This window comes from Nerophis lumbriciformis, linkage group LG15 (assembly GCF_033978685.3).
Source record: "Nerophis lumbriciformis linkage group LG15, RoL_Nlum_v2.1, whole genome shotgun sequence".
In the NCBI taxonomy this organism is placed as follows: Eukaryota; Metazoa; Chordata; class Actinopteri; order Syngnathiformes; family Syngnathidae; genus Nerophis; species Nerophis lumbriciformis.
Genome location: NC_084562.2, coordinates 41,143,255 through 41,159,603, shown reverse-complemented (window position 1 = coordinate 41,159,603; position 16,349 = coordinate 41,143,255). Strand labels below are relative to the sequence as shown.

General features: G+C 40.8%; 1 protein-coding gene across 1 annotated transcript in view; it reads right to left on the bottom strand.

Moving 5' to 3' along the window:
• LOC133616118 (endosomal transmembrane epsin interactor 1-like) overlaps positions 1-16,349 on the bottom strand; it is a 321,751-nt gene that overhangs the window by 74,983 nt on the left and 230,419 nt on the right. The window contains exon 3 of the mRNA XM_061975233.1: positions 1,014-1,124. Coding sequence (XP_061831217.1) covers positions 1,014-1,124 — 111 coding nt within the window. The remainder of the gene's footprint in view (positions 1-1,013; positions 1,125-16,349) is intronic.

Sequence of the window (16,349 nt, the reverse complement as noted above, 5' to 3'; positions counted from 1 at the left end):
GTTAATGTATTGCAAAGCCTCAAAGTTGATACTTCTACTGTTTGCTCATAATTAATACAGGCACCGTCTGTTCTGTATGTCTATTTACAAAATAAACACATGACATTGTTCTGACATGATACATTTAATTTTCTTTTCACCATGCAAAGCTTCCATCTGCATCAAATTGCATCGAATTGTATCGAATCCAATCGTAGCGAATCATAGTGTTTTAAAAAGCATTGTTAGTGAATCGTATCGTAACCCTTGTATCAAGATTCATATCGAATCGCCATTTAAGGTAGAGATGCACACCCCTAATATATATATATATATATATTTATATATATGAATATATATAAACACAGTACACACCTTCTCATTCAATGTGTTTTCTTTATTTTCATGACTATTTACATTGTAGATTGTCACTGAAGGCATCAAAACTATGAATGAACACACGTGGAGTTATGTACTTAACAAAAAAAGGTGAAATAACTGAAAACATGTTTTTTTATTGTAGTTTCTTCAAAATCGCCACCCTTTGCTCTGATTACTTTTTTGCACACTCTTGGCATTCTCTCGATGAGCTTCAAGAGGTAGTCTGTGAGAGCTGTGGTGGTCAACAGCAGAGTTTTAAAAATGTAATAAATAAATAACAATGATTATGTGCATTTATTATAAAACAAGGATACAAATTACGGCGAGCAGAACAATGTTAAAACTATTTTCCTTAAAATACAGATTGAGGCTATAATTACTTGATTATTCAAACAAACTAATTGATAGATTACTAAAATAATTGATAGCTGCAGCACTGCTACTGCCACCGTGCTTGACTGCATAGACAAGACCCGATGCTGCTGTACAAACTGTACACTGACTACTCTAAAGTATATTCAAGTTGCATTCTATAATATTGTCCATTTATAAGATATAGTTAAGTAAAACTGATTTACTGGTAATCACTGCAGGGTGGAATGGATGGAATGGATTAGGACAGACGTCTGTTAAGCAATCCAATGTGGTCTTACCAGCTGACATTCCTCCAGTGAGTTGACCAGCTGAGCGTTCTGGCAGGAAAGGATGGAGCCTGCCAGGTTGAGCATCACACAAACTGCTGACAACAACATGAAGAATGTGATCTGTAATGGACAAAAAGAGCAAAGACAGTCATTGTGTTATCCCGAGGGATTCAAAGTGGCTCGACGTTGCAATAAATTGTTGACTTTGAACATGTCCCCAAATAAGAAAATAGCTCAAAGTAAAATCAATACTAATGTTCTTAGTTGTAATCATGTAAATGCTGAGAGACAAGTAGCACCTTGTGTTGATAGATTCAGATATCAAAGTTAATGTGCTTTTTAGAACTCTAAACACATATATTCCTCCTTCTGTTGATGTTATGATATGTTGCTATTTAATAACTAGTGTTGTATTCCTCAATTGTTTTCCATTGTTGGCCCACAGGACTGCAACCTATTCTACAAACCCCGTTTCCATATGAGTTGGGAAATTGTGTTAGATGTAAATATAAACGGAATACAATGATTTGCAAATCCTTTTCAACCCATATTCAATTGAATGCACTACAAAGACAACATATTTCATGTTCAAACTCATAAACTTTATTTTTTTTTGCAAATAATAATTAACTTAGAATTTCATGGCTGCAACATGTGCCAAAGTAGTTGGGAAAGGGCATGTTCACCACTGTGTTGCATCACCTTTTCTTTTAACAACACTGGGAACTGAGGAAACTAATTGTTGAAGCTTTGAAAGTGGAATTCTTTCCCATTCTTGTTTTATGTAAAGCTTCAGTCGTTCAACAATCCGGGTCTCCGCCGTCGTATTTTACGCTTCATAATGCGCCACACATTTTCGATGAGAGACAGGTCCGGACTGCAGGCGGGCCAGGAAAGTACCCACACTTTTTTTTTATGAAGCCATGCTGTTGTAACATGTGCTGAATGTGACTTGGCATTGTCTTGCTGAAATAAGCAGGAGCGTCCATGAAAAAGACGGCGCTTAGATGGCAGCATATGTTGTTCCAAAACCTGTATGTACCTTTCAGCATTAATGGTGCCTTCACAGATGTGTAAGTTACCCATGCCTTGGGCCCTAATGCACCCCCATACCATCACAGATGCTGGCTTTTGAACTTTGCGTCGATAACAGTCTGGATGGTTCGCTTCCCCTTTGGTCCGGATGACACGATGTTGAATATTTCCAAAAACAATTTGAAATGTGGACTCATCAGACCACAGAACACTTTTCCACTTTGCATCAGTCCATCTTAGATGATCACGGGCCCAGAGAAGCCGGCGGCGTTTCTGGATGTTGTTGATAAATGGCTTTCGCTTTGCATAGTAGAGCTTTTACTTGCACTTAACAGATGTAGCGACAAACTGTATTTAGTGACAGTGGTTTTCTGAAGTGTTCCTGAGCCCATGTGGTGATATCCTTTAGAGATTGATGTCGTTTTTTTTATACAGTGCAGTCTGAGGGATCAAAGGTCACGGTCATTCAAAGTTGGTTTCCGGCCATGCCGCTTACTTGGAGTGATTTCTCCAGATTCTCTGAACCTTTTGATGATATTATGGACCGTAGATGTTGAAATCCCTAAATTTCTTGCAATTGCACTTTGAGAAACGTTGTTCTTAAACTGTTTGACTATTTGCTCACGCAGTTGTAGACAAAGGGGTGTACCTCGCCCCATCCTTTCTTGTGAAAGACTGAGCATTTTTTGGGAAGCTGTTTTTATACCCAATCATGGCACCCACCTGTTCCCAATTAGCCTGCACACTTGTGGGATGTTCCAAATAAGTGTTTGATGAGCATTCCTCAACTTTATCAGTATTTATTGCCACATTTCCCAACTTCTTTGTCACGTGTTGCTGGCATCAAATTCTAAAGTTGAATACGGGTTGAAAATGATTTGGAAATCATTGCATTCCGTTTATATTTACATCTAACACAATTTCCCAACTCATACGGAAACCGGGTTTGTAGATGAATCATCATCTAGTCTGCATAATTGACCACATTTTTTGGGCGCTTTGGGAGAGACAAAATGTTAGCAAAAAACAGGAAAAGCTAAACAAATACGTTTAGAAATACAAATTATTGTTTTCAGTTTTTTTCTTTTATTCACAATAAAGGTCTCACTGGGCTTTGAGGAAAGTAATATGTGCTTTCACACCAGTGTCTCCAAAAGTCTCTAAATTTGGCGTTAGTTACTTTTTAAAAATAAAAAGTATCTAGAGGAGTCTGAATGCTAACTAACTATAGCAACAAAGTCACCAAATCGGCAACACTGATCCCTATTGCTTTGTCTTCATATTCTCTGAGACCTGGGGCCTCATGTAACTATAGTTGCATGGATTTCGTCCTAAAAAAAGATGTAAGTTCAGATGCAGAAAACTACGCATGCAAGTACAAATTCAGATGTATTAAAGCAGGGGTGCCAAACTCATTTTAGCTCAGGGGCCACATGGAGGAAAATCTATTCCCAAGTGGGCCGTAATGGTAAAATCATGGCATGATAACTTAAACATAAAGACAACTCCAGGTTGTTTTCTTTGTATTACCCAAGCCAAAAATAGAACGAGCACATTATGAAAACGTCCAAATCACAACTAATCCTCTGGAAAAAACATTCTGGGAAAATTGGTGCAGCTTCAAAAACACAATGAGCTTAGACTTGGTCTCAGTGTATGTACAAAGCCAGGTTTAAACTTTTAAATCACAGTCTTTCTGGGATTGAACCAAAACACAACATGTAAACTCTTCTCGGTATCAAATAACTCCTTTGTCCTGTCCACGTATCAATCCAGTGCTAACTCAACAAACCGTAAGAAACGACAGTAAAAACTATTCAAAAGGGTTAACTTCACTTTTCTTGTGTTTGACAGAGACATTTTGGGGCTACGAGGGTGCCAAATGACAATGTGTTCGAAGGATAAGACATAAACCGGCAGGTTTTACATTTTATAAGTTTCTACTCAGTGGCCTAGTGGTTAGAGTGTCCGCCCTGAGATCGGTAGGTTGTGAGTTCAAACCCCGGCCGAGTCATACCAAAGACTATAAAAATGGGACCCATTACCTCCCAGGTTAGCACTCAGCATCAAGGGTTGGAATTCGGGGTTAAATCACCAAAAATGATTCCCGGGCGCGGCACCGCTGCTGCCCACTGCTCCCCTCACCTCCCAGGGGGTGAACAAGGGGATGGGTCAAATGCAGAGGACACATTTCACCACACCTAGTGTGTGTGTGACAATCATTGGTACTTTAACTTTAACTTTAAGTAAATGTAATGTAGTAAATGCAGCGTGTTACTACCGGCGGCCAATTGATCAACACATCCCGAGTCCCATCATAAAGTGTTTACAGTATGAGCGAGGACGAACGGATACTGCCAAATCTATTTGACATAGTTTTAATATATTTATTATCAGCAGGCCACCACAAACAAATAAATGTATGGGAAACACTTCATTTATTGAGGGTATTGCAAATCATCGTATTTACACTTTTCACATTATAGCAGAATAAATAGCACATTGATGTTAATTCTTGATCCACAGTGAACTTGTTCCTTTGTCCTTAAATAGCAGCGTCAATTAACATTAAGCATACACACAAACACCAATGTTTTCATATATGATGCCCTCTGGTACAATCTACTATACTTTCATTCCAATCTTTCCCCTTGGTCCCGCATTTCCTCAGGGCAAACTATTTTCATTTCCAAGCTGACAGCTCTGTAGTTATAAATCCTGTTGATAGAGATATGGCGAGCTCTCCGGTATTTTGAATTACAGGTCAAGTTTTTAAATTGACAGCAGACGAATAGAATTCAGTCGTCAGTGAAGTGCAAATCAGGAACAAGCGTACACAAAGCCTGTTTTTTTGCTTGAAAATAAGACAGCAGAACAACAGCCAACATAATTGACCAATGTAATTGAAGATCAGATTGAGAGTTAATTTAAAAAGAAAGAGGATTAACTGAAAGGCCAGAAAGTCTCATTGTGCAGGTGTAGTTGATGGATGTGAAGGCGGCGTGCACAGATGGGGAGGAGGAGAGCGGGCAAGCAGGCGGAGCATGGAAGGAAGTGAAGGTGGCATATAATAGACAGATGGAGGGATTTGTAAAAAGTGCTTCTCACGAAGGCAGAAAATTGAAGGATTGAGAGGCTGATAGGGAACCGTGAAAAACAATTTCTTAAATTTGTTTTGGAAACAGGAGGTGAGAGGAGAAACACATTGAACTCGGGGTGAACCAAGTGACTGTCATGTGACACACTTGAGGGAGATACACAATATTGCCAAAAGTATTTGGCCACCCGTCCAAATGATCAGAATCAGGTGTCCTAATCCCTTGGCCCGGCCACAGGTGTATAAAATCAAGCCCTTAGGCATGGAGACTGTTTCTACAAACATTTGTGAAAGAATGGGCCGCTCTCAGTGATTTCCAGCGTGGAACTGTCATAGGATGCCACCTGTGCAACTAATCCAGTCGTGAAATTTCCTCGCTCCTAAATATTCCAAAGTCAACTGTCGGCTTTATTATGAGAAAATGGATGAGTTTGGGAACAACAGCAACTCAGCCACGAAGTGGTAGGTCACGTAAAGTGACAGAGAGGGGTCAGCTGATGCTACACAGCTCCAAACTTCATGTGTCCTTCCAATTAGCCCACGTACAGTACGCAGAGAGTTTCATGGAATGTGTTTCCATGGCCGAGCAGCTGCATCTAAGCCATACATCACCAAGTCCAATGCAAAGCGTGGGATGCAGTGGTGTAAAGCACGTCGCCACTGGACTCTAGAGTAGTGGAGACGCCTTCTCTGGAGTGATGAATCACGCTTTTCCATCTGGCAATCTGTCGGACGGACCAGTCTGGGTTTGGAGGTTGCCAGGAGAACGCTACATTTCGGACTGCATTGTGCCGAGTGTGAAATTTGGTGGAGGAGGAATTATGGTGAGGGGTTGTTTTTCAAGAGTTGGGCTTGGTCCCTTAGTTCCAGTGAAAGGAACTTTGAATGCTCCAGGATACCAAAACATTTTGGGCAATCCCATGCTCTCAACCTTGTGGGAACAGTTTGGAGCGGGCCTCTTCCTCTTCCAACATGACTGTGCACAAAGCAAGGTCCATAAAGACATGGATGACAGAGTCTGGTGTGGATGAACTTGACTGGCCTGCACAGAGTCCTGACCTGAACCTGATAAAATACCTTTAAGATGAATTAGAACAGAGACTGAGAGCCAGGCCTTCTCGACCAACATCAGTGTGTGACCTCACCAATGCGCTTTTGGAAGAATAGTAGAAAATTCCTATAAACACACTCCGCAACCTTGTGGACAGCCTCCCCAGAAGAGTTGAAGCTGTAATAGGTGCAAAAGGTGGACCAACATCATATTGAACCCTATGGGTTAGGAATGGGATGGCACTTCAAGTTTATATGTGAGTCAAGGCAGGTGGCCAAATAATTTTGGCAATATACTGTACTTTTGACCAGCCAACGACTCGCCTACGTCCGGACCATGAGACTGCTCTTTCCTGACCCGTGATCAATTAAAGTCAAACCAAAAATTATAATTGAAAAATGTTAAAGCATAATAATGCTCGCAGACGTGATCGAAGAGAAACATTGTAGGCACAGTTACTCCGTATTTCCAATGGACGCGTAATGGCAGCGAAACATAGCCGCCACGGAACGGCGCCGCCATGTGCCGCCTGGCAAGCTCCACCGCCGTGCAGCAAAATAGCGCAGACTTTTACCAGATCTCGCAAAAACGGGAATATTTACATGACAAAGTAAACACTGACGTAAACACCGCGGAACGTCTCAAGCTTTGCCGTCCACCAGTACCCGTAAGCGGGCGCGTCAGTGACTGCACGGACTTGACTTAACTTGTGGAAAAGACAACAGTTTTGCCTTGCAGAACGACAACTTAATTTTTTTGGTAGCAAGCAACAACACGACAGTAACATAGACTTAGGCTTAGACAAACTTTATTGATCCACAAGGGAAATTGTTCCACACAGTAGCTCAGTTTCAAATGATGGGAAGGGTAAGGATGGAAAGGATAATGCAGGTATAAAGTAGACTACAAATGTACCATGGTAGAAATATAAAATATAACACATATGTAATATTTATATATTATATATACAGTATATAATATATACTGATATATTAATATAATATATACAATACATAACAAATTCCAATTACCATGTACAATATTACAATAATAGCTGTCAGGGATATGCCTGTTTTTGCTTCTTAAATTTTAAGTATGTCTAAAATTCGCATCAACGAGGTGAAATTACATCTGAAAACCGTTGACAAGTTGACTTTATGTCCGTCCCTCCCCATTAGAACGTTTCAAAGGGTAAAATATGATACACCTTGAAGACGGACTATTTTATTTTAAAAGTAAACCAGATAATTTATTTTGTGTTCGTGCATGATTTCCTGTCCACAACAAACAGACTTAACCTAAAGTGAACTGCTGAGTGGCGGCGACCAACAAAAATAGGAGCCCCGTGTATATTTAGCGCTGGAATGCAGAACAGAAACACCATGGCGGTGCGGTGGAGACCGACATGAAGACTTGAATGAAAAGGGAAGGAGTCCGCCGCCGTGGCGGTGAAGTTTTGCTGCCATTACGCATCCAGTGGAAATCTGGGGTTACTACGATTACTACTATTGGGGAAAGCGCGGAAACGTCACTCAAAATGAGCCATAGAAGTGGTTTGTTTACCTACTGAGAAGCAAATGCGACTTGAATGAGAGAACCATCTTTTGCTCTAAAGTACGAAAAGTTGTTGAAAAAAATGTATATTTAAAAGCAAAGGGACAAACCGATATGTCTAAGGATGTTCTCATTCATCCAGGTCATTATATTCTCAGGACATTTAGTCGATCTAAGAGGGCCTCTCATCCGAGCAGGCTTCATGCCCATTGACTTAGACTTCGATTGGTCAGATCTAATCATTTAGTTGGACGAGATCTGATCAATCGAAGTCTGTGAGGATGAACTGATCTCTCATATGCTTTGAAACTTTAGCATTGACCCAAAGCGTATGAGACCAAACACAGATCTTTGGTAAAGTATCAACAGAAGTCCAAAGTAAGTGCACAAAAACACCGCAGTTTAGAGCCCAGTATGAAAGAGTCATGACTCGGGATGGTGTTTGATAAGAAATTATCGAGTTCGAGCCCATTATCAAATCCTCTTATCGAACCGATTCCTTATCGATTCTCTTATCGAATCCAGATAGGTTGTTGTATATTTATTTATTTATTTATTTTTTTCATAAAAAAAATACAATCATGTGTGCTTATGGACTGTATCCCTGCAGACTGTATTGCTCTATATTGATATATAATGTAGGAACCAGAAATATTAATAACAGAAAGAAACAACCCTTTTGTGTGAATAAGTGTGAATGGGGGAGGGAGGTTTTTTGGGTTGGTGCACTAATTGTAAGTGCATCTTGTGTTTTTTATGTTGATTTAATAAAAAATAAAACAAATATTTTATTTTATTTATTTATTTATTAAAATTTTTTATTTTTTTTATTTTAATTAATTTAATTAATTTTTAACTAATCGATCCACGGACCGGTACCGGGCCGTGGCCCGGTGATTGGGGACCACTGGTGTAGGCTACAAGATACTGTTAACGTTATCAGACACATACAAAAAGGCTAACGTTAACGTTACCGTTAGCCACTGACTATGCTTAGGTATCGTTAGTCCAGCTAACATTACTGCAATCCTGGATTGACATACGAGGTAACGTTATTTTAGCCTAAAGGCTACGAGTGAACAGATATGGAAATTAACCGGCAACAGTTAACGTTAAGTTACTCACCAGTACTATCACTGGAATTGGCGCTGCAGGTTGAAGCACAGGAAGAGGGGTTTGCTTCATTGCTGCTTCTCCGCGACACTTTTCTCGAACGTTTGATTGATTGATTGAGACTTTTATTTGTAGGTTGCACAGTGAAGTACATATTCCGTACAATTGACCACTAAATGGTAACACCCGAATAAGTTTTTCAACTTGTTTAAGTCGGGTTCAGGTTATGTGCAGCCTGAACATGTTTCAACATGCTTGTTGTACTTCCCCCCCTTTACATGAGAGCGAAACCTGGCAATAATTGCAGATAGCCGTTTCCTCGTCGTATTTTTTTGTAAAATGAAGCCATGCCTTGAGGCGTTTTTTCCGGTCCATTGTTGTTGCTGCTTCTGTATCTGCCACCTAATGACTGAGCTACGTCATTTCCTGGGACGTTCCACAGGGCATTTCCTGTGGGACGGGATTCGTTCCCAGGGATTCGAATAAAGAACCAACTCTTTTTCTTTACTATAGTGGCCTCGATAACGGGAACCGGTTCTCAAAAAGGGATTCGAGTCAATGGAATCGGTTCTTTTCTTATCGAACAACCGGGAGAACCTGTTTCGAACATCATCCCTGGTCATGACGCATTCATTTACAGCAGTGTTTCTTAACCCGAGAGCCCAGTGTTGGGCCGGGTGCCCCCTATTTAGGGCTGCCAAAAACATATGTGTTTCTCAGCTGTGGTCTGTATGGGCTGCAGCAGTACTCAGTTGTAATACACTTTTCCAGCACATGCAGCAGTAATGACAATATCAAACAAACAGAAAAAGACTGGAGCTAACGTCATAGAGAAGATTCTTAAGTGCAAAAAATATGACTATCACAGATAGACAGACAACATTCACACTCACATTCACACACTAGGGACCATTTAGTGTTGCCAATCAACCTATCCCCAGGTGCATGTCTTTTCCATTTGCATTTTTATTTTGTTGACTGTTTATTTAAGAAACATATTTATTATTAATGTATTATTAATTTAGTTGGAATGTATTTGTTTTAGTGAGACATAATTATATGCTAATTTATTTTTCATCAGTTTTGTTTATGCAGTATATTTGATTAGTACTTATTTTTGATTAGTACTTATTTTTGTAATCAGCCTAATGTAAGCCAACATTGTTTGTAAGCAGGTTACATACAATTATTAGATATGATTCAAAGTGTTAATAGTTCATATTTGTGTGGGTCTCGAGCCCCTCTGTAGTGGAAAAGTTGGGTCCTAAAGTAAAAAAAGTGAAGAACCCCTGATTTACAGCACAGCAACGTGCAAATGAGAGTTCACTCAGGATTGGAGCATAACAAAAAGTAATTCAGGGTTGGGAGAGTTGTTAAATGGTGCTGCTGAGACCTTACTTGAAAGTAAACAAAAATAACGGTGTGACAAAATCAAGCGAATCCCAAAGTCAGCTACCAAGGTAACAAGAAAATCAGAAACTTTAACAGAAGATGTATAATTACATCTTGATGCATGTGTGTAGTTCCTTCGCCGTAGATGAGTGTACAGATGTAACAGGCAAAGCTTTTGGTGCTTGTGATATTTTTTTTGTTTAAGTCACAGATCAATCTTTCATTATTGACAAAACATGTGGTTTTCTTTCAGTAGCAATGTGGGTTCATTGTGTTAGCGCAAAATTAATATTTTTGAAAAAATAGCGAGATGTGTAGTATTTCATTACATTTGATATTCATATGGGCTAGCTAGTCTGTTTGATGTCATTTAAGACGATATGAGGTTCGGACTTTTGCTGTCAGGTACAGAATTCTCAGGAACAGACTTCACTCAATTTTAATTGAAGACCCCTGCTTTAGACTCATTGATGCTTCAATATAAACCTTTTGAGGCTGCAAATGTTATATATCAAATGAAAGCCATGACCAGTGACAATGTGAAAACTCTGCCATTGCGGTCTCAAGCCGGAATGAGAATGTGAGGAGTGTTGGAGTTGTGTTTGCAGCTCTCCCAAGTAAAAGATACAAAATCTTAATCAAATTAATCATAGGGTTGCTGTGGATTAACTTTGATGAATCACAATTAAATAACATTCCTTTTTAGTTAAGATTTTAATGGGTTACTTGCGTTAACAATTTTAATCAGATGACTAATAATGATAGATTAATCTGATTGATCACTGTCATTGAAGACCTAAAACACTGTACCACTTTGTGCTTTTGATCGGTTAAATCCATTTATTTTATAGAACATTTTTTTGGATTTATTTTATGCTGCTTCCATTAATAGTTTAATGCGTGTAAGTATTAAAAATGTATTTAAAAAATGGACCGCAAGGAGTCCCCAGAACTTTAGGTTAGAAATCTAGGGGTAATAATGGACTGAGACTTGAACTTTACAGCCACATTAAGTCAATAACATCAGCAGCTTTTTACCACCTAAATAACATTACCAAAACCAGAGGAATAATGTGTAAATCATGCATTTGTCTCCAGTAGGTTACACTAATGTAATGGCCTTCTCAGTGGGTTTTTTCAAACGAGCTGTAAAGCAGTTGCAGTACATCCAAAATGCTGCTGCTCGAGTCCTGACTAGAACCAGGAAATATGACCATATTAGTATAGTGCTTAGGTCATTACACTGGCTTCCTGTTGCTCAGGGAATAGACTATAAAACAGCTCTACAAGTCTTTTTATGGTCTTGTGCCAAAGTACATCTCTGACATGATAGAGCCATATGAACCATCTCTCAGCTCTGAGAACCTCAGGGGGTGGTATCCCGCTGGTGTCCAGAGTCAAGACCAAACATGGTGAAACTGTATTTCAGTTTTATGCTCCCAAAATCTGGCATAGTCTTCCTGAAGATGTGAGACAGGCCGTAACGTTGGCAATGTTCAGATCCAGCCTGAGAACTATTTAATTTAGTTGTGCATGTGCATGAAAGTATTTTATCAACGCTATTTGATTGATTTGAATGAATTATGATTGCTTTTATGATGATTGTATTTTCAGATTTTAGTTTGAATTATTTTTCCTTCTTCTAATTTTCTCTAAAGCACTTTGAATATACTTGGGTACGAATTGTGCGCTATAAATAAAATTGCCTTGCCCTGCCTAAATATGCGGACATTTTTTTCCAAATGGTCGGTGCAATAGGGCGTGGCTGGCGTTGTCTGTGTGGCGCCAAGCAGCTAAGAGGCATTTCTCATTTGTTATTAATTCACACATGGTAAAGGTGCAATGTCAATAGCTGCGTTTCCATTAGCGCCGGAAATGCGCTAAACCTAAATATCGCAATAAGAAACTGGTAATGGAAACACCTATGTTTCAAAAAAACTCTCAAATACCGCAAAAACATGTTTGCGCTCTCATGAGGTGGTTTTTAAGATGTTTCGATATTAATGTGTTTCGCCAAAAAATTTCAGTAAATATTTTTTCACATACAGAGGTCACATTAACACCAAACTGGCGAGTCGCCGATGCAGGACAACTAAGGCAGACGGGTCGTCTTGGTCTCGCTTCCGATTGGTCGGCTGGGGGGAGTGAGGCGCATACTTGCCAATCTTGAGACCTCCGAATTCGGGAGATGTACCTCCGAATTCGGGAGATGGGGTGGGGTGGGGGTGTATATATTTTCAAGTATTTCTTATATATAAATAAATAATCCGTTCATGAATGAGTATATCCGTTCGGCCACCGTGTTCAATGGAGAAGTCTGATCTACAATCTTTGCAGGCATGGAGCTGTCCTGGATGAACTGAAATTATTTTTTTCCAAACATTTTGGAACTTGCAAGCGTACTTCTTCTTCTTACTCGTCGTCGCCATGCAGGCCCGGCCCTAACCAATCTGGCGCCCTAGGCAAGATTTTAGGTGGCGCCCCCCCCCCCCCCCCCACATCGGCAGTGAAGTGTATATACTCACAAGAAACCGAATAGCTTTGTCTTTGACCTTTTTTTTTTACTTACAACTATACCTAATATATAAAGGGGTGGACAAGTGACTATTACCTGCAGGGCAAACATTAGCTAACCAGAAGGCAATAACAATGTAAACAAAAAACACCTGCTTAAAAGATCTAATACAAATGTCCCTGAGGAATGTAAGGTGAGTACTGTAATTACCTAACGTTACATTATTATTTTCCATAACAATTTAGCCCCCTCCACAATATTAACCCGACGTTAAAACAGAACTAGCTATGTATTGATTAGCAATTGCCGAATCATGTAACATTAGCTTAATGCTAAAAAGCCAGGTTACTATCACATTCTGTAACAGACAAATAATTTAATGTAGGCTAACGTTACCTACCTGCTAACTCTGTCTTTTCTCGTTTCTACTCCTCTTCTTTTCTCTTTTTTCTTCCCTGGGCACCTGACAGTTTTGGCCGTTTTGACATCTTGTGTTGATTTTTTGATGTGGTGACGTCCAAAAAGAGTCATGATACGGGAAGGGAGGGGCGCACCGTGCGGGGGAGAGGGGGGGCGTAATGTTGTAACAAATAATATTTCTATTAAATAGGCTTTACTTTGCATTTTAATTAACGTGGGATTATTTTTTGTATTTAGAAATAATAATACCAACTTTTTTTTTTCTTTTTTTTTTTCTCCAACATTTGTGGCACTGGCGTGGCGCCCCCTGATGGACGGCACCCTTAGCATTTGCCTATACGGCCTATGCCACGGGCCGGCCCTGTCGCCATGTCTCTTCTTCGTTCTTCTGCTTTGTCTCTGTTATGTTTTTGGACATTACTCCTTGCCGTAGTTTTGAAGCAATGGGAATCCGGATGTTGTGTGTCAGTGTATTAATGGATAAAAGAGACATATATACAGGTTATATATGTCTAGAGGGGGGGGGGTTACCCACATATGCGGTCCTCTCCAAGGTTTCTCATAGTCATTCACATCGACGTCCCACTGGGGTGAGTTTTTCCTTGCCCGTATGTGGGCTTTGTACCGAGGATGTCGTTGTGGCTTGTGCAGCCCTTTGAGACACTTGTGATTTAGGGCTATATAAATAAAGATTGATTGATTGATTGATATATAATAGTTTTATTTTCAGGTGAGAGAGGCAGTGCCTTTAAGGCACGCCCCCAATATAAATCGGGAGAAATTCGGGAGAATGGTTGCCCCGGGAGATTTACGGGAGAGGCACTGAAATTCGGGAGTCTCCCGGGAAAATCGGGAGGGTTGGCAAGTATGCCGGGCCATCTCACAGGTAGTAGAGACTGACTCGCAGGCTTGAAGAGAATCACATGCCCGAACAATGTGTCGTAAGTCTCTGATCAGTTGGCCAGTGGGTTGGAGGCGAGGTGGTACCGCCGCACCGGGCCGTCTCGCGGGCCCCTTTCCGGCAACCAACCCGCAGGCTTGGAGAGATGCCCAAACAGTAATGTCAAGAGGGCTGTAAAGACGTTGCCTTTAAGCAATCACCTGCTGCCTTTGTTTTACATCCATCCATCCATTTTCTACCGCTTGTCCCTTTTTGGGGTCGCAGGGGTGCTGGAGCCTTTCCAAGCTGCACACGGGCGGAAGGCGGGGTACATCCTGGACAAGTCACCACCCCATCACAGGGCCAACACAGATAGACAACATTCACACTCACATTCACACACTAGGGCCAATTTAGTATTGCCAATCAACCTATCCCCAGGTGCATGTCTTTGGAGGTCGGAGGAAGCCGGAGTACCCGGAGGGAACCCACGCAGTCACGGGGAGAACATGCAAACTCCACACAGAAAGATCTGGAGCCCAGGATTGAACCCAGGACCTTTGTATTGTGAGGTACCGGTACACGTACTAACCCCTGTTCCACCGTGCTGCCCGCCTTCATTTTCCATGGCTGCAATATCTTCCTCAAAGTGGAGTCTCGCGGGATGAGACTTTCCAACACACCCTTTAAAGGGGAACATTATCACTATTTCAGAAGGGTTAAAACCATTAAAAATCAGTTCCCAGTGGCTTATTTTATTTTTCGAAGATTTTTTCAAAATTTTACCCATCACGCAATATCCCTAAAAAAAGCTTCAAAGTGCCTGATTTTAACCATCGTTATATACACCCGTCCATTTTCCTGTGACGTCACACAGTGATGCCAATACAAACAAACATGGCGGATAGAACAGCAAGGTATAGCGACATTAGCTCGGATTCAGACTCGGATTTCAGCGGCTTAACACTGTCTGATAAGATAATTACTAACAACTATGAACTAGGTTTACAGCATATGAAATACATTTGGCAACAACATGCACTTTGAGAGTGCAGACAGCCCATTTCAGGCGCGCTAAGAACATATATTTTTCCACGATTTCAGAACTCAGGTTAACCATACCTAAATAGACACAACAAACTGCATTACACAAGACTACCCGAATGTACTTGAATGATTGAAAAAAATATATGTTTTTAAGCTAAATTATTGGTAAACAGTTTATGTATAATAATTTACGTAAAACCGCGAGTAATGAATCAAGTTTTCATCAATTAATATAGTCTGTAGACATACCCTCATCTCTCTTTTCCTGAAAGCAGATCTGTCCAGTTTTGGAGTTGATGTCAGCAGGCCAGGGAAGCTAGGGTCGATATTCTTCTCTTGATCATCTTCGGTGGCTTAAGGGACGGTGTGAGCCAAGACATCCAGGGGGTTTAGCTCGCTCGTCTGCGGGAACAAACTGCCGCCATTGCTTGCCGTACTACCGAGGTCCGTTGTCCCTGAATAGCTCACACACTCCGGCAGATTCAATGGGGGTCTGGCGGCAGATTTCTTTGACTTTATCGTTGGAAATGCATCTGCTTTGAGTGTCGCAGGATATCCACACATTCTTGCCATCTCTGTCGTAGCATAGCTTTCATCAGTAAAGTGTGCGGAACAAACGACTGACCATTTCGTCGGCTTTCTCCACACCCTCGTATTTTGAACAAATTTCGTCCAATTTCTTGCCACTTTCGCATCTTTGGGCCACTGGTGCAACTTGAATCCGTCCCTGTTCGTGTTGTTACACCCTCCGACAACACACCGACGAAAGTGAGAAAATGGCGGATTGCTTCACGTTGTGACGTCACATCGGGCCGAGAGCGAATAATAGAAAGGCGTTTAATTCGGCAAAATTCACCCATTTAGAGTTCGGAAATCGGTTAAAAAAATATATGGTCTTTTTTCTGCAACATCAAGGTATATATTGACGCTTACATAGGTCTGGCGATAATGTTCCCCTTTAATGGAAACACCTAGAAGTCGCAAATGTGTCATGATCCGTGGTCCGGATCCGGATGTTTTGTATTTTCTGTTAGTTTTGGACTCCTTTAGTTCCTGTTTGTGCACCTCCTGAGTTTGTTACCATAGCTACTTATTATTTTCACCTGCCTCTGGTTAGTGGTCCCATGCTCAGCTGCTGGCAACCACTAATCAGAGAGCTATTTAGTCACCTTGCTCTCCACGCTCAGTCTGGCGTCATTGTTCGCTTCATGTCTGGTTTCATGCTAAGTATTTGCTACATG